This window comes from Pyrus communis, chromosome 15 (genome assembly GCF_963583255.1).
Source record: "Pyrus communis chromosome 15, drPyrComm1.1, whole genome shotgun sequence".
Taxonomy (NCBI): Eukaryota; Viridiplantae; Streptophyta; class Magnoliopsida; order Rosales; family Rosaceae; genus Pyrus; species Pyrus communis.
The window spans coordinates 1,613,530-1,635,672 of record NC_084817.1 but is presented as its reverse complement, the minus strand read 5'-3'; the positions used below and the strand labels follow the sequence as shown (position 1 = coordinate 1,635,672).

At 36.2% G+C, this 22,143-nt stretch overlaps 2 protein-coding genes across 2 annotated transcripts; both read left to right on the top strand.

Moving 5' to 3' along the window:
• The first annotated feature begins 11,388 nt into the window (after positions 1-11,388).
• LOC137718228 (basic blue protein-like) lies at positions 11,389-11,909 on the top strand. Its single transcript, XM_068457738.1, has 2 exons — positions 11,389-11,572; positions 11,704-11,909. The coding sequence occupies exons 1-2, from the start codon at positions 11,389-11,391 to the stop codon at positions 11,907-11,909; spliced, it is 390 nt and encodes a 129-aa protein (XP_068313839.1).
• Positions 11,910-13,627: 1,718 nt separating this feature from the next.
• Positions 13,628-14,471, top strand: LOC137718227 (large ribosomal subunit protein bL31c-like). The gene is made up of 2 exons (XM_068457737.1): positions 13,628-13,703; positions 13,788-14,471. Exons 1-2 carry the CDS (start codon positions 13,635-13,637, stop codon positions 14,136-14,138), a joined length of 420 nt encoding a protein of 139 aa, XP_068313838.1. The 5' UTR covers positions 13,628-13,634; the 3' UTR covers positions 14,139-14,471.
• Positions 14,472-22,143: the final 7,672 nt, after the last annotated feature.

The window sequence follows — 22,143 nt, the reverse complement described above, 5'->3', positions numbered from 1 at the left end:
GTTTTATAAATTTACATATGGATATTTTAAGTGTTCCGTACAAGTGAGGCTAACACAGAGCTACTAGGTATTCTTGGCAGTTAGTGACACTCTCCTGCCACGTTTTCATAGTCATCAACTTCTACAACGACTTTATGGTGACTTTATGGTGAGTCTTCTTTGTATTCTGGCAGTTAGTGACACTCTCCTGCCACGTTTTCTCCTAGGAGAAAACTTAAAATAAAATGTAGGGGTGTATAAATACAAATAAGAATATACTAATGTTTAAAGATATTTAATTTTGATCACTTAGTACTATGATTTAGTGATATTTCTTTTTATTTGTAAGTAAGAGATCTTACGTTCGATTTTCGTCAAATACGAGTTTGAACAACATTATTGCTAACCCCATTATAAGGCTAAGCTCACTTCCATTGTTTAATATAAATAATATCGTTTGTTAAAAAAAAAAATATATTAATTTTGAGTAGAGAGATATGGGCCGTCCATATGCTGTCATTTACCAACAGTATCTCCAATTTGTGAGACAGGAACCATCCGAGCGGTTGCATTCACCACCTCCATCTGCTGTCATTTACAAACAGTATCTCCAATTAGTTGCCCCGACTTTAAGTCACGAGCTGACCGCTGAAGTCATTTTTCTCCTTTTTTTTTAAACAATAGAAATTATTATTAGTATTTCAAAAATTTCATCTGATATTTCAAATTTTTTATAATTAAAAAAAATACACTTATAAGGAGTATAAAATGAGATTTTTTTTGCGCTAATAATAATTTTCTAAACAATTTTATCTTAATTACCCCAACAAACTAGGTAGGGTTGTACTAATTTCAAAGAGCTCATCGTACTCTAAACATTCTTGTCATCTGTATGAGTCACATCTAAAACCCATCGTCACACAACAATAATTGAGCAGGCAAGTATGTAATAGATCGCTATCGAACAGTATGGCATTTTGCAGAGGAAATGACAAGGTACACGTGCCAAAAACGTATTAGCTGATCATATCATTCTCACTGCTTATCTTAGTTTTGTGAGGAGATGTGATATTCACACACCTATTTTACTTTTCATACATTCTTTTAATTTTTAGTGTCGGGTCGGATGAATTAAAGAAAATCAACAGATAAAAATTAACAAAAGGTATGTAAGAAGTAAAATATAATAGGTGGATAGCACATCCTTTTTGTGAATTGTTCTTCAATCACGTGGTGGCACGTGATCATAACAAAGAGAAAGGGCCAACATAAAAATAGCCCCCGCTTTTGCTTTGTCGGGTAGACTAAAAAATGGAAGAAAAATGGACTCTCAGTCTTTATGAATATTTTGCCATTTTACAATTTAAAATTAATTTTGTTATTAATATTATAAAATAGTATGAAAAATACATAAAAATGACAGAAGTTTATAAAGAGTTTCATTTTTTTAGAGTCTTCCGACTGTCGTCGATATTTCTCATGAAACGGAGATGTGGGCATGGCTAATGGATGCTTGTATGTTATTATCTGTTGCACTGTCAACCGTACACGTGGAAGCCGAGCTTAGTCGTATGTTGTTGCCGGGGTACCATCGCCTTTGTAGTTGATGGGTTGCTATCATTTGAGTAGATTTTGGGGCCAAAAGATACACTGTTTGTTTCTCACTTAATTCCATCAACACCAGTGTCCACACCTATTCGGTTTTTCAAGCCCAAAAGTTCAAGTGTAATATATATGCAGTAGTAGGGTTAGAATTTTCAAATAATAAGATCAAGATTTCGAACAAAAAAAAAAACCTCATTGGAACATTTCGTTGAGCACTTGGTAGAAACATGTCGATCCTACCCACATCTGGTGAAGGCTTATGCGAACATATATCAACAACTATTATGATGCTTGTCAAGCGTAGCTATAGAAAACTGTGAGTATTATTGAAGATTGCTAAAGCTTGTCAAATGAAGCATTTCATTGAGCATCTGGTGTGAACAAGAGAATCACAGTCAAGAAGAGAGGAAAGAAAGACTTGGGAAATTTAGAAAATTAACCAAAATTTGGACCCCAAATATAATTATAGCAACACTTTTAAGTTGCTATAATTATATCCAAAAGTTAATGTAAAAGTACTGATATACCCATGAGGTTCTCTCCTCTACCTCGCTTCAAACTTTCAGCTCTTCTCTGAGGTGCTAAGGCCATCTCCAACCGACTTGGCCAAAGGGCCATAGGACTAAAAATAGTTCGGAATGACAGGAAAACCGTCTCCAACCAAGGGCTAGGCCAAAGGGCTTATGGGCTGCCTCGGGCCAATACCGCCAAATCAGGCCAACAGGCTGGCCATTTCCAGCCAGCCCTCCAGCGCTAGAATCTTAAGCCTGACATTTTGCCAACCCTTCAGCTTAGCCCATTTGAATGCCAATGGCTACCTGGCGTCAGCATGACGCCAGCTAGCAAGGGCTAGCTGATGTCATGCTGTCGTCATGCTGCCGTCAGGTTACTGTTGGAATTTGAATTTTTTTTAGAATTTAAAAAAAAATTATAATTTTTTCCTGTAAATATCTAAGTCATTCCTACACCATTTCTCACATACTTTTCACTTTAGCGACACATGTCACTCAAAATTCTGTTCGAAAAATTATTGAGATTACATAAAGATAAGAAATCTGGAGAGTTACTCACGTTAGCAACACGTGTCACTCAAAATCCAATCCAAAAAATTATTGAGATTATATAAAGATAAGAAATCTAGAGGCTTATTCATTTGACGACAAGTGGCACTCAAAATATGTCTGTAAACCTTATTTTAATATAATAGTTTAATTTAATTAACCATATTAATTCAATAAAATAATAAATTATGTTTGGCCTACGGCTCTTTGGTTCCCTCGGTTAGAGATGGTTTTTTGACACACGACTATATTTGGCCTATGACCCTTTGGCCCCCTTGGTTAGAGATGGTATGAAATATGGCATGATACTATTCATTAAAATATATTTTATTATAAGGTTAAAGGAAGCTCTCTGACCCTTATTGGGTTAGAGATGACCTAATATCTTCAGACCAGCACAAGATCTAGGGTTTCCGCTTCAGCCATGGAGATGAAGATAATCACTGTAAGGATAATGGGTGGACCCACCAAAGGTACTATTCTTCTTATGATTTTTAATATTTTCCTTCAATTTTTGTTATTTAATTTTTAGAAAAACTAATGAAAAGAGTTTGAAAACTTTGAGTTTTAACGATAATGACAAAATAAATAGTAAAGTGAATAATATCATAATTGACTTTTTAGTGTAAAAATATGATTTTTCTTTAAAATGAACAATACCGTGAATTTTATTTATTTATTAAAACTCCCTTACTTTTTCTGATTTTTGTTGCTTTTGATTTTCTGAACAGAGAGTAGATTTCGACCTCTTTCATCATTACTCTGAAAGCATTGTTCCCATTGGCCCGTCAAGCCATGGTACTCCAACCCATTTCAGCTTGTAAAAAGATTGCCATTTGTTTCTGGCTTTTAACTTTTAGCTTATGGATTTCAGCTTTTCAATCTTTAACCAAAATCCAATCAAAGAATTGAATGCTTGATTTTATGTTACATATTCACAATTTAACTCAAATTTATTTGGTTGGTTTCTATGAAGAGAAAGAATTCGCACTTTACGTGTCCTTCATTTCCAAGTCTTTTAGATTAGTTATGGGAAAGTTTCTAGTAATTAAGGGTATAATAGTATTCTTATATCAACTTTTGATTATAATTATCATTAATTTAAAAGAGTGATGTTATTCTCACCCCACCTTTTAATGAATTTTTTAATTACAAATTTGTCCATTTATCAAAAAAAACTGATAAGGACATTAATTATTTTGTTTTGCTTAATTAAAAAAAAAAAAAAAAAAAAAAAAAAAAAAAACAGATTGGGCATGAGAGACAATTTGTCTACCTTAAACCCTAACTCATATTTTCATCTCCTTTCATCCAAAGAAAGTAAAAAAATAGCAATGGACTTAGAAGACGACTTTTTCATTGAATAAGTAGAAGATGACGCTTCTATAGAAGAGGTAGAAGATTATGTTTCCATTGAAAATGTAGAAGAATAATTTGTGTGTAGGTCATTTGAATTTGTCCATCGTATTTTTAAAATTGTCATTGTCAAATTCTTTTGAATTTGGATACCTCTGTCGTTTCCATTTGAATTTGCAGACCTTAGTGGTTTTCATTTACATATTATTTGTTATATTTTTTGAGAGACAATTTTATAATTCTATATGTACATATATATTAAAGGTTATTTTGGAAATAATAGTGGATGGAAAAATAGCATTTTAATTTTTTAACTTTTTAAAGGTGGGGGTGGAAAAATAAGACAATGGGTGGGTCTAGTAGCTCTCATTTAAAATCATGGTTATAAATTCTATATGGAGTCCAAATTGTGATTATTTTTCCAAATTTCCCCATTCTTCTTCGCCATTGTTGTTCACGAAATGGTAAAAAGGGTGAGTGAAGAGATTGATGGGGAAGCCGGTGAATCCATGGATGGGAATGCAGAAGAAGAAATGGTCCTTGCTGGTTCTGGCACTCTTCTCTCTTTTCCGCCATAGTTTTCTTCATAAGAGACGCGTTCGATTAATGCAGCTAGCGCGAACTGTGGCATTCGTTTCGGTGATGGAAGTGACAGTACACCTGACGTAGTCCACTCCGCGGCCGGTCGAGCAGCCCGGAGCGTCGGACCAAACCCTCTGGATATCATGAAGTCCAAGCTGGTTCTCTTGGTCTCCCACGAGCTCTCCCTTTCCGGTAAACATCTATAATTTTCTCGGAAAATCGGAAAGCAATGGGAAAAGTGGAAAATAGAAAAAGCCTATTTATTTTATTTTATTTGATCTTCCCTCTTTTTTGATGAACTGTAAAAAAAAAAAAAAAAAGGAACAGGATCCCATTGTTGTTGATGGAGCTGCCGTTCTTGCTGAGACGAGTGGGGGCGGAGGTTGTTTGGATAAAGGAACCAGAAACCGGACGACGACGACGACGTGGTTTACAGATTGGAGAACAAAATGCTGGACCGGGGAGTGAAGGTGTCATCTCTTTCTGTATATTACTTCAATTTCCAATCATTTGTTGTTCGAACATTACGTTGCAATGATATGCTCACTTGTGCTTTATGCTCTGACATTGCTTGGCTGCTCAAAAATGTATAGCGATACGAAAAACATGTTAATGGTTTCGCTGGAGTTTTGCTAAATTGGAATTTAAGTGTACACATTTCATTTATATATGTTACGGTTTCTGTTGGCATTCGACTTGGAGTAAACAAAAATTTTCATACAATAAGTTTTTATATTGTGTTTTTGTTTGGGGTGGGTGGATATTGATACCTGTAATTGAATGAATGCAAGTTGTTCATATTGGATTTTAAACGCCGCACAAATTCAAGTTGAACATTTAGGGTTTTTTTTTTTTATCGTAAACAATATCAAAGCAGGAGGGAATACAATATCAAATCTCGAAACGAAGTCAAAACAAAATTTTCTTAAGTTTTAGCATCACATGATCGTTTCCATGATCAACACACTCGGTGATAGTATTAAAGAAAATACACACAACATAATGTAACATGCTTCATATATAAACTAATATCATTCAAGCAATCCAAACTGACATTCATGTCTTAAAACCAAAAAAATCTACGCTAAAAATTGAAATACTAAATGAGCTACAAGGAAACACAATTGCTCATATGTGAGACTCTATTCTCTAAAACGCCCCCTCACGAGTAGCACCACACAGCGTCTCACCTCAAGGGAATCCAATTCCTGCATTGGCAATGATCAAATAATTGACGTCAAAATGATATAAAATCATTACAAAAACTTCAATGGATCATCCACCCAGTCAATGTTATCTCTAAAATGGAATAAAATCATCAGGAATTAATGTGATTTCAGAAATTGACCCTGACGATGAGTTGAAATACACAAGCATGGTCAGCTATAAAAAAAAAAAAAATACACAAGCATAGAAGAATAAGGAATATTTTCAATAATAATTTATTCAATAAATGTGATAATTAGTTACGGAAATATCATATGGCATTTGGAGAAGCAAATCAAAACTTACTAATTGAATGCTTAATAGGCTCAATGTTGTATATATAAATGGATTTGTAATGTGGTTTTGCATTTGCAGTTGATAGTGAAAGGTTAAGGTTGCATATATAGTTCGTTTGTGGATCGATCAAAGATCGATGGCAGTTGGAATGAAAAAAGTTTTGGTGATTAGAATCGGCCTTTTTGTCAGCTGTTTGCTGCTCCAATGCGAAGAAGTTGATGGAAGAGAATATATAGTGGGGGATGAGTCGGATGACTAAAGATGGAGCCCTGATGCTAACTTAACCCAGTGGACTGAGGGCAAGAAGTTTTGAACTTAATTAGTAAATTAATTAAAATTGTAGAAATTAGTTTGATCAAATCTTTAAAAGTCTTAGACGTTTAGTCTAAGAAATCCAAAAACCAAGCATATCGATCAAAATGCCCCAAATTATTCATGCGTTGTATGGTAAACAAACCGAGTTTTATTTTTTCTTGGAAAATGGCCAGAGTGTGAAATTAACAAATTCTGATTGTTGAAATAATTGAAATGATTGACATATTTATTAAATATTGGTGACGCTAGCAATCAATTATTGACTTCATATTTATAAAATCAGAAAACTGACCATTATAACATTAAACGTGTACAAATAGTAAGATACAAAATGCTGCTAAAAATGTCTCGACTAAAAGGGCCTTTTTAAAAATTTTAAAATTATATATTTAAATCTTTTTTAAATATGTCAAAAACATGTATAAAATACGTATATTTTATATTAATTATTAAAAATGTATCAAAATTGTGACGATTTCTATGTAATTCCTCCCTGTGTATGTGAATTAACTATTATGCCCTTGTAGGTAAGTGGTATGGACGTGTTTATATCGCTTTTATTTTATTCCTCGCTATCTTTTTTAAATTGTACACGTTCTTGTGAGAGTACGAGAATTTGTATCAGTTTGAAAATACTATTTCGAATAGATTTTCGATTCTCTTTTCTGTACAAAATTTAAACCCTATCCTTGGTTTTCTTTAAAGCCAACCCCTGCACTCCCCATTATGTCAATCCCTCACCAATCAACTCCCTCAAATCTCTCACCAATCCCATCCATTCCCTCCTTACGGCACCCAATCAGAAAAGCAAAAGCAAAAGCTCTCTCTCTCTCTTCCTTTTCTCTCTCCTTCCCGAAGCTCTCTTTCTCTGCAACTACCATGAATGAGCACCAAAGCTCATAAATTGAGCTTAAAAACCTCACCATTACGTTCATCTCATCTTCACGAACTCAACCATACCAACCAACCTTAGTTTGACTGAGTTTTGGACGTCGAACTTGGAAGGTCCGAACTCAGTGAGTTTGAGTTCATCAATTTTCAGGCCGAGTTAAGGAGTTTTGAAGGTCGAGGAAGCTTTCCCACAACTTCCCAAGACCTCTAGGACAATTTTGAAGTAGCTTGGACGTCGAAACAACTGAGTTTCGAGGAGTTCACTTTTGGCCAGAAATTTCGAGGTGATTTCCGACCACCTCCGTCCACCTTTTGGACTCCAATGAGGTATAACATGATTATACTCTTTATAAGCTTCAAATCCATATAAAGTAGATCGAAAATTGTTGAGAAATGAAGAAGTTATGCAAGTTTGAAAATTTTCTAGAAATCGGCGAGATTCGAGTTGCAGACTACTGCGCTGGCAGCGGAGGATTGCGTCGGACGACGGAGCTCGTCGGAGAAGATAAAGAATATTTCATCAAAGTTGACGGAATATTCTAACGGTGTCAGGTAACGCCGTTAATCTCTGTTAAGGTTCTAACAGAATATTCCTAACGGCATTAGTTACATTGATGGTACGTGCCTACGCATGGGGGGCGCATTTAGCTGTGCCTTGGTCGGCGCGTGTGGGGTCCAAAAATTTATCTGAAAATTTATGTAGGTTCATGAGGTCGAGTAGATCTGTTTCATGTATTTAAACCCTAGGTTTGAGCAAACTATGGGGGTTTTATTTAAGTTTCCGTATATGTGCTTTAATTAATCCTATTATAGTTAATTCACATATAGGGGAAACATATCCCGAAGACGTACGGGGCCAGGCTAGACTCGGGGGCTACGACTTTGCGATGTATTTGTGAGTGGACATTTTATTTTACACATATACATATTTATAGTTTTCCTAAATGCGTAGTTACTTCACTTTTATGCTTATATTGCCAAGTATTCGTTATTGTGATATTAAATGTGATAAATGCTGTTATATGGTTGAGATATTACTGTCATGACATTCATACATATTTGTTCATGCTCATTCTGCTGCACCAGTGTCAGTACTCGCCCCAAGGCCTGGGCCAATCCTTCACGTGTATGTTCACATCTCACCGTTCGCTCACCTTGGATCCAAGTTAGGTGTATGTCCTGTTGGGCATATTGCATTAGGCAATCCGACTTCTATGTGACCGTGCTTTTGCACCAGCCTTCACGTGATTGTAGTATTAGAGCGTATTGATTACACCCGGTCCTGTTTGTATTAGAGATTATCTGTTTGAACTTCTACGGTAGTCGAGACATTTACACCAGACTTCTACGGTAGTTTGGTGCTTTTGCACCAGACTTCTACGGTAGTCGTACTGTTTATCATGCTCTGAATAATTGTAGTGGGTTATTCCCACGATTGTGCACTCTTTCACTGTTTAGTATAATTAGTTCTAATTAGTTTTAAATTTATCCACTTTTTCACATCACTTACCGTTATGGTTACGTCACCTCACGGTGATGGCCAGCATGCTTCGACCTTCCTAAGTTGGGGTGTGTCAAAAGTAACATGTATTAAATTTGTATGGTACATATGTGTATTATACGTATAGGCATATTAAAAACGTGCAATTTAATGAATTATCATGCATTTATGCGTGAGAGCAAGGGGGTTACCCAAGGTTAAAGAGAAGAGAAAAATAAAGAGCTACTTTAGTGAGATTAGAGACACTAAAGTAAGAGTTAATTTTAGTGAGAACACACTAAAATAAGAGTTAATTATCTTTATACTTTTATTATTTAAGATAATGTAAGAAACTATTGTTGTTACCCTGAAAAAAAAAATCATGAACAAGGGCAAAAACCAATACAGCTCCAATTATTTCTTCATATTAAAGCATCTCTCTTGTATGACATAATTAACAATGGAGCATGCCTCATAATTAAACTGCATCATGTTTGTAACTATATATATAGTTACTCTACATGGACTGTAAGTTTCATTCCATTTTCACAATAAGGAGAATGATGGCTCGTTTGGATGTGCTTTTAATATGACTGAAAGCACTTTTAGAAAAAATATTTTTGAGTTCCAAAAGCACTTAAAGTGCTTTTTGCAAGAAGCACTAGTTATGTGCTTCTTCTAGGAAGCACTTTAAATGCTTTTTCAGGATTTACTTGCATCTTTATTAATGATTGGTTCTAAAAATATTTTTACCAAAAGATCTTTCAGTCATTCTAAAAGCACATTCAAACGAGCTCTGATAAGGTGTAAAGTAGATTGTGCCCTTCTTCAATACATCATGATCGTTTCCTGAAGTGTATAGGTTTATTAATTTTCAAAACTCCACGTTGAGACGAAAGTGAAAATAAATAGATTGAACGATGATTTAAGTACGACTGGATGAGGATCTGTAATGTGGTACCGATCTTTCCCTATTCCAATTTATTTACTTTATTTGAGCAACCACTATTAATTTCAAATATCTTTCAATTTAGATTTTAAATTATTGATTACAAGTGCTTAAATATGAATTATAATAGATTTTGCTCGAAAAAATATTTTGGAAGAATATGAAGATGATGGTTTGTTGTTATGGTAAGAGAAATAAAAGAAAAATTAACAAACGTAAAAATAAAAAAAAAATTGAAAGTATGGATCGGTATGATGGTAGCGACTCATAAGGAATTTAGTCGCTAAATTTATAGCGACTATAATTGCGAACAATCGGTAACAAAGTACCGATTCTCGAACAAATAATTGTCCAATACCGTAGCCACAATGAGATCGGAATCTTTAGGGTCTGTTTGGTATCCTACAAGGCTCGACAACAGCTACTTCAAGCTTATACTTGGGGGACATGGACTTCTCCCTTCAGACCAAGTACTTCTTACTGGGAACAGAAGGCAGGCAGCTGAGCTGGTGAAAACCTATGCAGCTAATGAGAGCTTATTCTTTAAGCAGTTTGCTAAGTCCATGGTTAAGATGGGGAACATTAGTCCTCTTACTGGGTTCGAGGGACAAGTCCGAAAGAATTGTCGTCGCGTTAATTAAGTAATTAACTAGCTAAATTAAGTTTATGTATATGCTTAAACTAATAAGAGACCACTTTCTTAATTTGACCTTTTTAATTTCTTCTGGGGTTAAACTTTTAGCTTTAATGCTGCAAAGGTTCCAGATAAACGCAAAGTAAAACACTTATCTTAATCATTTGTACTTTTCTTTCTTCATGGTTGATGCCTTTCCCAGGAACATACATATTCTTGTTTTTTTAAAAAAAAAAAAAAACAAAGTATGCTTCTTTGTTCGTTCTCAAAGCACAACTTTTTACGTGTTTGCACTCTTGATGGTGAAATGATCAGTAGTAAAAAATAAACTCTTGCACGATGAAATTTTGGGCGTCCAAATACACCTTGTCGCGCAAAAACCTTTCTCATTGATGAAATTTTAAAACTTGCCGCGCAATGTATATGAAAAAATAAATAGAATAAAAACTTTGTGCCAAGTACACAACATAATGTACGTAACATGCTTCATATAAACCGATATCATCTAAGCAATCCAAACCGACATTCATGTCCTAAAACTAAAAAATGAAAAACTAAATGAATTTCTAGGAAACACCACAATTGACGATAGATGAGACTCTCTTCTCCAAAACGCCCTCTCACTAGTGGCACCACACGGTGTCTCACGGGAAACCAATTCCCACATTGGCAACAGTTAAGTATTTGACTCAAAATGGTATAAAATCATTACAAAATTTTCGATGGATTATCCACCCATTCAATGATATACCTCTAAAATGATACAAAATCATCATCAGAAATTGACCCGATTATGAGTTGAAATACACAAGCATAGAAGAATAAGGAATATATATTTTCAATAATTATTCAATAAATGTGATAATTAGTTATGGAAATATATATCGATCATATGGCATTTAGAGAAGCAAATCAAAACGTACGAATTGAATGCGTAATAGGCTCAATATTGTATATATAAATTGTTTTGTATTTGGAGTTGATAGAGAAAGGTCAAGGTTAGATATATAGTTTGTCTGTGGATCGATCAAAGATGGCAGTTGGAATGAACAAAATTTTGGTGATTGGAATCGGCCTTTTTGCCAGTTGTTTGCTGCTCCGATGCGAAGAAGTTGATGGAAAAGAATATATAGTGGGGGATGAGAAAAGATGGAGCCCTGATGCTAACTTAACCCAGTGGACTGAGGACAAGAAGTTCAAGGCTGGAGATGTTTTGGGTAATTAAAATGACTGACTAACACTTTGGTTTTCTTTTCAATTCGTGTTCATGCATCCGATTCCTGAAATATTTTTATATTTGATTAGCAGCTGGTTTGTTTACTAATTCAATATTGTATTTTGAAAACAGTTTTCGAATATAAAGATCCCCTTCTCATGGTAGCTGCTGTACGGGACAAATATTTGTTCGACAAGTGTGAGTTATATGCCGGCGTGATAAAACTATACACGTCAGGAAACGATCATGCGGTATTGGAGAAGGGCACAATCTACTTCGCACCTTATCCGTCTCCCTACTGTGAAAATGGAATGAAACTTACAGTTCATGTGGAGTAACTATATATATATATATATATATATAGTTATAAACATGATGCAGTTTATCAGGCTCCACTGTGAATTAGGTTTATCAGGCTCCATTGTTAACTATGTCATACAAAAGAGATGCTATAATATGAGGAAATAATTGGAGCTGTATTGTTTTTAGATTTTGGAGTTTTTTCTCTCTTATCTCTAACCTCGGGTAACCCTCTTGCTCTCACACATAGATGCATGAGACTCCTAAATTTGCACATTTTTAAAACTCCAATATACTTTACACGTATAACACACGTACTACGCATTTAAATCTGCATTTGGGAGGCTAAAATGTCCTCAAATAGCCAAAATTCATGGTATGTCATAACAAAATAGTGAGTTTGAACCGTAGTATCGTTCTCTTTACAAAAAAGTATCATGGGCCTAAATCAGAACACGAACACCAAATTTACATATTCCCACTGCATCCTTTTGCCTTCCAACAGTCCATTTCCTTTTCAATCCATTTGGCCAATTGTTCTGGATCATTATTTTTCTTGCTAGCATCTTAAAATGGAGCCTTTCACTTTTAAGTGCTCGTGTTCACACGAGTTACCGTGTGGGTTGTTCGATGTCCTCGCAATCGCAGCTGGCAGAAGATACTGCCCAAACGTAGGTTTTCTGTATATAGCAGTCGAACCTTAATCATGGTGATTGAATCAATCACACTTACCTGCAGAAATCACAAATATGAAACCAATATTCGTATCAATCTTATATGCCATTTCAAGAAGTTGTGCTGTCATCTAGTCATCTTGCTCATCTTCTGCGAAACTATTTCCAGTTTTAGTTTGATTATCTGCTAATGGCATTTTCATAGGTCACCCTCATCTATACCCTAAACCCAATATTTAAACCGCGTTGGGATTTTGCCCAGCGTAAGAAACAGTGAGGAAACTTTGTACGTATGCCTAAAATGCGATTTTACCCAATTTAAGGCAATATTACATATTGATTGATTAAAGTGATGCAAACTCTCTACAGCCAAAAGTGGAGAAAAATCAAATGTTAGAGAAATATTCTTCCTTGGAGCAGGTGACACCAGAGACAAGAAGTTCCACAATGTGAACAGCACTTTATCCACAGTAGTAGGTGGGAGTGCACCGTATACCCATGCAGTGAGAGTAAACCATACACTCAAAGCCTTGGACTTGAATTACTAATGGCAGTCTTCAGAGGAACTTTCTTAGGTCTTGTAGTTCTGACATTCTCGCTCTTGCTGCTAGGGGATCCATTGTACTAGTAAGCAAACTAATGACACCCTCAACTGTCGGTTTATATGTAAGGAACGAACGTATGTTCATAGGTCAAATGAGAAATGAACCAAGAAATTTATATTGTTTCAAGTCTCCATCCTGCTTGGCATATTTTGAATGCGAAAGTTCTTCAGGTCACAACGCTCACACTACATAGTTTGACCAATATCATCGAGTGAGATCAAAATACAGAAGGTCGCCTTTGGTAGGATGTTTTTTCCAATTTTGGTCTCCTAGTCGTAAGATCAGATCCCACCGCCTTCAATCTCTCTAATTGGGCTTCTGTCCAGTTGAACTTTTTTGTTTTCCGAACGGCCCAGTTAATTTTCTAGCCTAAAATTTAGTCCAAAACCAAGCCCAAACCATATAGGGGCAATTCAGTAAATTTGGATGACTGAGCCACATAAAAAAAACCTCATCTTCTCCGTCGTTTGTCAAACACACAGAAATGGCGCTCAATCTAACCACCTCATTCCTCCATGGAACACCCTGCCCCAAGCTCCTCCCTCCCAAGAAGGTAAATTTACCCAAAGGCCCTCGTATATATCTCTTCGTATATTACCAAATGAATTTGTTAAATGATTATTTCGGTCTTTTCCAGGTCTGCGGTGGCGGTGGGTCGTCGGCGGGGAATTGCCGCTCTGTGGTGACATGCAGGAAGAAGGAGATACACCCGCAGTTCCACGAGGACGCGAAGGTGTACTGCAAGGGGGAGCTGGTGATGACGACGGGTGGGACCCAGAAGGAGTACGTGGTGGACGTGTGGTCGGGCAACCACCCCTTCTACCTCGGAAACCGGTCGGGCATGCTCGTCGACGACGACCAGGTCGAGAAGTTCAGGAAGAAGTACGGCGAGCTCACCCAGATCATGGAGATTCCTGTCCTCAAGGGAGAGATTATTCTGCCCTCCCGCCGCAAAGCCGCCGCCGGTAAAGGCGGCAAGAAGAAGTAGAAAAGGCCAATGCTTTGCTTACTCAATGTAAGATTTTAGGTGAAGCACGAAAATTGAGTAGAATTCAGTGCCTAATCTGTGTTTATTACGTTAATATCTGCCTTTTTGCTAATTTAATTTACATAATTACATTGTGGAGCTGTGTAATGTTGAGAAAATGATTCATCAAATTGTGCGTTAGTTCGAGTTACACTTCTTGTAAATTAAAGTAGTTTAAAATATCGCTTGTCGTAAAGAAATGAAGCCAAACTAATGCCAGTTACCCTTTTGGGTGACTTTAGTTGAGAATGTAACTAGCAAGTGATGTGCACATTTATGATTAACTAGCAAGTAATTTGCTCCAGTTCGGTTTACTGCACTTTTTTTATAACGCGAATATGTGGTCGATATTCTTCACAATGCTAATACTTCGAGCTTGTAGTTGTTGATGAGCGATCCATATGTTTGTCGATATTTTGTCTAATAAAATTGACCGCAGTTTTTGAGAAGTGCAGTTAATCGTATTAGAGAAGTAAAGTTAGAACCGTTGATTTATATTCTCGTCAGACTGCGGAGTTGTTTTAACGACCCTCTCTGTTTATCGGATTCATTCATAAGAAGGTTAGTAGAAGTAGTTCTGCAGCAGTATTATTATTTAGTGAGTAGTACTAGGCTTGCTTTGCAGCTTTTGTTTACGTTCATATAACTGGATACATGTCGAAGCTTGAAGTTGAAGATGCTGCTGCCTGCTGCTGTTCGTTGATCGTGAATCAACATCTGAAGTAGCAGAAGGAAGCAACTCCTGGGAATTGAGCGTGACAAGCTCCGTGCAAAGCACCTTCCCAGTTTCTGCATTGACCGTTGCAGTTTCCGGTGTTTGCGCAAAACCCTGACCATGTGGATTAGTAATAGCAGTGGGTAATTATGTGATATGTTATGACGTGTGGATAAATTACTATGTGATGGTCGCACTAAAAATTGGGAGTTGGATTCTCACCCCTCTTTTCCCTTCTCCTCCTCTCTTAGTTTCCTCTTCTTCTTTCTCTCTCTACAGAGGTCAAACAAGATGATAATGTGACTTAATCTTGAGCGTTCAAATAGGAGAGGAGGGGGAAAATGGGAGGGAAGAGAATCCATATCCAAAAAAATAAATTGTAGTGATCATCATAAGAGGGAACAGGTTGAACAAAAGATTAATATATTTGTTTTTTGGGTATGGTTTCAATCCTATATATCATTCAATATTACAAGTGTTTTAGCCGTTAAATTAATTTCTATAACTAATTTAAATCTTGTATTTTTAATCTCAATCATATCCCTGCCCTCTCCTATGAAAGGGTCCCAGTAGAGGGCCTAAATGTTAAAATGCACACTAATTTACTGCTGAATATCAAGCAACTCGATGGACACCCTTCTTAGAGGATAGAAGCATCTCTCCGAAACAGGTTATTTGTTGGGTCTTAAAGCCATCGAGACTTCTTGATCGAGCCATTGCAAGAGGATTCATCGAAGCCGTTGCAATGGGGGTGTGTCTTTTTAATTAATTTAGGTGCTTTTGGTGAAAGTTCATGTGGCAAAATATGTAATCACGAAAAGTTGCAGAAAAAAGATAGAAAACCATGCATCTTGTTAGGCATGCATGCTTGTTGATGTGTGTCCCGTGGCTTTTGATCAAAAGCGCACAACTTCAACCGAGTTCTCATGAACCAGTTCGCTTGCCTCTTTATTATTGTGTTTAGAAAGAATATGGTTGAAGATTATCTAATTGAGGATGCACGTATAAAAATATGTGTTAGGAAAATATAAAAGGGAAAGTATTTTAGAGATTTGATTTAATTAGAAAAATTATTTTGAGTTAGATTTAATTAGGATTTTATATTGTTATTTTGAATAGTTATGAGTTATATAACACATTCAATTGTAAAGTTTTTCTCAAGTAATAAGTTAATTTTGAATAGTGTGCTCCACCATCTATCTTTAATCTCTTTTCGCATGATTTAAATGAATTTAATGTATATTAAAAACAAACAAAAGTGGAAATTCAATACTACATCCGATGATATTCCTCTTCACTTGAAAATCAGAGATGCTGTTTTCTCGACACACAAAAAAATTTCTCGTCAAAGAGTCCCATTCATCCTAAATTTGTGATAACGAGAATTATTTCTATGCATGCATCTCATCATCGGAGGGAAATTAATACCAATTATTAGACTACATAATCGGAAGGGAAGAATCACATAATTATTTGTTTAACAAAGAAAATTTTGACTTAAAATTATTTAAAACATCAATAAACGCCACGTCGGGGTTATTGCTATCACTTATTAGGACTAGGATTTTTTTCACCTTCTATTTTTATCCATTTTCCCCTCCTCTCATACTTTGATTTTTGTCGTATTGTCTTACTGGATTAGGGTCATGTGTCCTGGGTCCGGTCATACTGGAGTGGAGTCTACTTACCCATTCATAGAAAGAAAAAAAAAAAAAAAAAAGTAGTCACTTAGTATTATGGTCTTATAATATTTTTCTTCACATGTAAGTGAGAGATTTTATGTTCAATTTTTGCTAGACGAATTTGAGTTACATTATTACTAGATAATTTTAAGGCTAAACTCATCATCTCCCGTGTAGATAATATCATTTGTTAAAAAAAAAATTAAGGAAATTATAAACTCAGACTATGATATTCCGAGATCTACCTATAAAATGGACGACAAATCGGTCTCTCGAAAAGACAGACACAAGATTCTCTCTTACTTTCTCTTCCTCGCTAATATTTCCCCGAAAATTTTCCATTTTCTCTGTCCGTAATTCCTTGCCTAAATTATCTCTCAAGCTACCCAAACCCTCTATAAATACACCCTCTTCATGCTCTTCAGTCTCCGTCGAGCGTTCACACAAAACGCACAACCACCGTGGCCATCGCCTAGATCATTTCATTTTTTTCTCTCCAAAACATGGATACATACAAGGTGGCGTTCGATTACATGGCGGCCGAGAAAGCCATTGCCATGCGTAAGTACCGCCGCCACCAGAAGTTCAAATCCTTTCTGACGGTGTGCGCCGCCATCTCTCCTCTCATCTTTGCCCTCTCCCGTTCTCTTCCGTCCGCCTACCAACTCTCCGACATTTCCCGCCAAGTTCACGCCGTCTTTGACAACCAGTTTTACGTTTTCTCGCTCATCATGGCGCTCCTCGCCGCCATTTACGCTCTGGCCTGCCAACACGACCAAGAATCCACCCGATCACCGGATGTATACGAGGAGTTCGCCGTCAACAGAGTGTATTGCCGGAGCGTCGTCGTCAATGGCGGAGATAACGGCGGTGTGTGTTCAGAAACGGAGAAGACGCCGTCTTTTCCAGAAACAGAGTCGAAGGCAGATGAGGAGTCTAAAAATGCAGTGGTGCTATTGCCGTCGGTTGAACGCCGCGAAACGGTTACAGAAACGGAAAGTCGTTACGTCCCTCCGGTTCCTGCAATTACTATAGAGAGTGCTGACGCTGCATTGGTGGAGAAGGAGAAGCGGTACATGAGAACACAGTCGGAGAGGTTTAAGAAGAAGATAAGTAGTACTAAAAGAGTTATACGGCGATCGGAAGACGGATATTGACCGGAAAACTAAGAGCTTCGGCGGGGAAGAGGCGGCGAGACGGTTGGGGTCCGTGGAGGTGTTGGACGACGAGGAGTTCAACCGGAAAATACAGGAATTTATTGTGAAAAACAAGATGAAGCAGAAGAAAGAGCATGAGAATGAAAGGGTGGAGAGGAAGAGGGGGAGGCGGAGGAAGGAGAAGGAAGACGAAGAGCGGCTGAGGACGGGGGAGTTTAACTGGAAAATAAAGAAGTTCATTGAAGATAAGAAGCAGATTCAGAAAGAAGAGAAGAAGCAAGAGGAAGAAGATGAAAGCAGGAGGAGAAGAACAGAGGGCGGTTACGTTCGCATGGCTTCTTTTACCTCTGCAGTAATTCATTGAGGCTACTTTTACATTAGCAGTAATTAGTATTTTAATGTGTTACAAGTATTAGCTTTCAAGAGTTCTTAGTACACGGAGGCACATTATTATCACTGTCTTTAATCTTAATATTACAATTAAATAAAAACAATAGTGTCATGCTTACTATCTATCTGTAAATAAAATTGAAATCAAGTTGGGCGTTTTGATATAAATATATACTCGATGTTTAATTTTGTGAAATTTCGCCAATTTTGTTGTGTTCCACCTTTTCAGTTAATCTTTTATATTCATGCTCTTTTTGTTAAAGAACTGATACTTCAGTTGAATGCTGATAGACCAAATATTCTGAATGCCACTAAACTAAATGATTATATGCGTTTTCCATGAATATGATGATGAATTAAGAAATGAAATGAATGGAAAGGTGAAATAGTGGTTGTGTTGAATTAGGGTGTATGTACTGTTGTTGTCAACTAGCTTAAGGAGGAAGAAATGAGAGATTTTTCAGTGTGTCAGGAATGCGGTCGAATATACTAAGTATAATAATATAGTGGGTTGGAAACTTGAAAAAAAAAAATTCAACCAATTGTATTATGGCATTTGGTGTACCAGACCGTATTTCCGATATACTGAAAATTCCTTGAAGGGAATGGGAAATTGAAAAGTGCAAAATAATGGTTACAAAATTCCAATTCCTTTTTGTCAATGATGATGTTGATACGTATTTGCGTTTTGTTTACATGACAATGAATTGATAATACTCTTCTATATATTCACTTAATAACATTTGTACTCTCATGTGCCTTATAATATACAACATTTTTACAAACCTAGTTTTGAGACGTGACAAAATGGTTTCGCAGCAAAACAATTGGAATCCCAAGCTCTTCGCTATATAATCGTCACATGGATCAGCCAAAAATGACACAAAGATGTGTTGAGAATATGTTGATTTGTTTTTAATTTTCTCTCTACTTAAGAAGGAAATCAATTGGTCATTTCATCATGGCAATCCATTATTTTAGAAGTTGGGAAGACTCACAGAGAATAGGGTAATGCTAGGGAGATTAAATTTTGCAAACTAAATAGCATAGAAGTTGATGATTGAATTATTACTAAGTGTTACTTATTTCTTATTGGTGACACATCTTGTAGTTTATAAAGTCTTTCTAGCATTACCCCAGAGAATATGTTGAATTGTTTTTTTATTTTAAGAACACACACTATTATCTACACTAAAGGCGAGAGGGGTGGACTTAGCCTCATAATGGGCTAGCAACAATGTGGTTTAAATTCGTATTTGATGAGAATTGAAAAATACTATTAGACCGTAGTATTAAGTAACAACAATATGATGAATGGTTGATTGTCTGTAATGATCAGGAACATGCTACTTGATAGTATTATTATTATTAAATTATTTTTCTGTTTAAATATATTTTTACGAAAGAGTTAAGGCAACTCGAGCAAAATTTGGCTTAGTTTGTGGCGAATAATGTATTTTGAGTAAAAAAAAAGCTTTAAATAAAAAAAAAAAAGAGGAAAGAAACAAGCTGGGAAGTGGGCACTTGGAAATCCCTATGGATTGATGACAGGTTGTGCCTGTTGTGTTGTGTTGGTATTTGCTTGATGAGGTGGTGAGGAGGGAGGTTTTGTCATTTTTTTCCCGCATGCTTGGAATGTAAGATTAATACGTTTTGCTTCACCAAAACTAAGGGACCGCCCATATGCTGTCATTTGCAAACATATCTCCAATTTGTGAGACAGGAACCAACTGAGCGGTTGCACTCACCACCTCCATCTGCTGTCATTTACAAACAGTATCTCCAATCAGTTGCCCCGACTTTAAGTCACGATCTGACCGCTGAAGTCATTTTTCTCCTTAAAACAATAAAAATTATTATTAGCATTCTAAAAAAATATTTTATAATTAGAAAGAAAAATACACATGTGAAGAATGTAGAATGAGATTTTTTAAATACTAATAATAATTCTCTAAACAATTTTATCTTAATTACCCCCCAACAAACTAGGTAGGGTTGTACTAATTTCAAAGAGCTCATCGTATTCTAAACATTCTTGTCATCTGTATGAGTCACATCTAAAACTCATCGTCACACAACAATAATTGAGCAGGCAAGTATGTAATAGATCGCTATAGAACAATATGGTATTTTGCATAGGAAATGAGAAGGTACACGTGCCAAAAAAGTATTACCTGATCATATCATTCTCCCTGCTTATCTTAGTTTTGTGAAGCGATGTGATATTCACATACCTATTTTACTTTTTATACATTTTTTTAATTTTTGGCATTTAGTTGGATGAATTGAAAAAAATTAATAGATAAAAATTAACAAGATGTACGTAAGAAGTAAAATATAATGAGTAGATAACACATCTTTTTTGTGAATTGTTCTTCAATCACATGGTGGCACGTGATCATAACAAAGAGAAAGGGCAAACATAAAAATAGCCCCCGCTTTTGCTTTGTCGGGTAGACTGAAAAATGGAAGAAAAATGGACTCTCAGTCTTTATGAATATTTTGCCATTTTACAATTTAAAATTAATTTTTTTATTAATATTATAAAATAGTATGAAAAATACATAAAGATGACAGAAGTTTATAAAAAGTTTCATTTTTTTAGAGTCTTCCGACTGTCGTCGATATTTCTCATGAAACGGAGATGTGGGCATGGCTAATGGATACTTGTATGTTATTATCTGTTGCACTGTCAACCGTACACGTGGAAGCTGAACTTAGTCGTATGTTGTTGCCGGGGTACCATCGCTTTTGCAGTTGATGGGTTGCTATCATTTGAGTGGATTTTGGGGCCGAAAGATACACTGTTTGTTTCTCATTTAATTCGATCAACACCAGTGTCCACACCTGTTCGGTTTTTCAGGCCCAAAAGGTCAAGTGTGATATATATGCAGTGCCGGATTCAGAATTTTTAAATAATAAGATCAAGATTTCGAACAAAAAAAAAAAAACCTCATTGGAACATTTCGTTGAGCACTTGGTAGAAACATGTCGATCCTGCCCACATCTGGTGAAGGCTTATGCGAACATATATCAACAACTATTATGATGTTTGTCAAGGGTAGCTATAGAAAACTGTGAGTATTATTGAAGATTGCTAAAGCTTGTCAAATGAAGCATTTCATCGAGCATTTGGTGTGAACAAGAGAATCATAGTCAAGAAGAGAGGAAAGAAAGACTTGGGAAATTTAGAAAATTAACCAAAATTTGGACCCCAAATATAATTATAGCCACACTTTTAAGTTGCTATAATTATATCCAAAAGTTAATGTAAAAGTATTGATATACCCATGAGGTTCTCTCCTCCACCTCGCTTCAAACTTTCAGCTTTTCTCTGAGGTGCTAAGGCCATCTCCAACCGACTTGGCCAAAGGGCCATAGGACTAAAAATAGTTCGGAATGACAGGAAAACCATCTCCAACCAAGGGCTAGGCCAAATGGCTTGTGGGATCCCTCGGGCCAATACGCCCAAAGCAGGCCAACGGGCTGGCCATTTCCAGCCAGCCCTCCAGCCTAATCCTTTAGCGCCAGAATGTCAAGCTTAACATTTTGCCAGCCCTCCAGCGCTAGAATCTTAAGCCTGACATTTTGCCAACCCTCCAGCTTAGCCCATTTGAATGTCAATGGCCACCTGGCATCAGCATGACGCCAGCTAGCAAGGGCTAGCTGATGTCATGCTGCCGTCAGGTTACTGTTGGAATTTGAATTTTTTTTAGAATTTAAAAAAAATTATAATTTTTTCCCTATAAATATCTAAGTCATTCCTACACCATTTCTCACATACTTTTCACTTTAGCGACACGTGTCACTCAAAAATCTGTTCGAAAAATTATTGAGATTACATAAAGATAAGAAATCTGGAGAGTTACTCACGTTAGCAACACGTGTCACTCAAAATCCGATCCAAAAAATTATTGAGATTATATAAAGATAAGAAATCTAGAGGCTTATTCATTTGACGACAAGTGGCACTCAAAATATGTCCGTAAACCTTATTTTAATATAGTCGTTTAATTTAATTA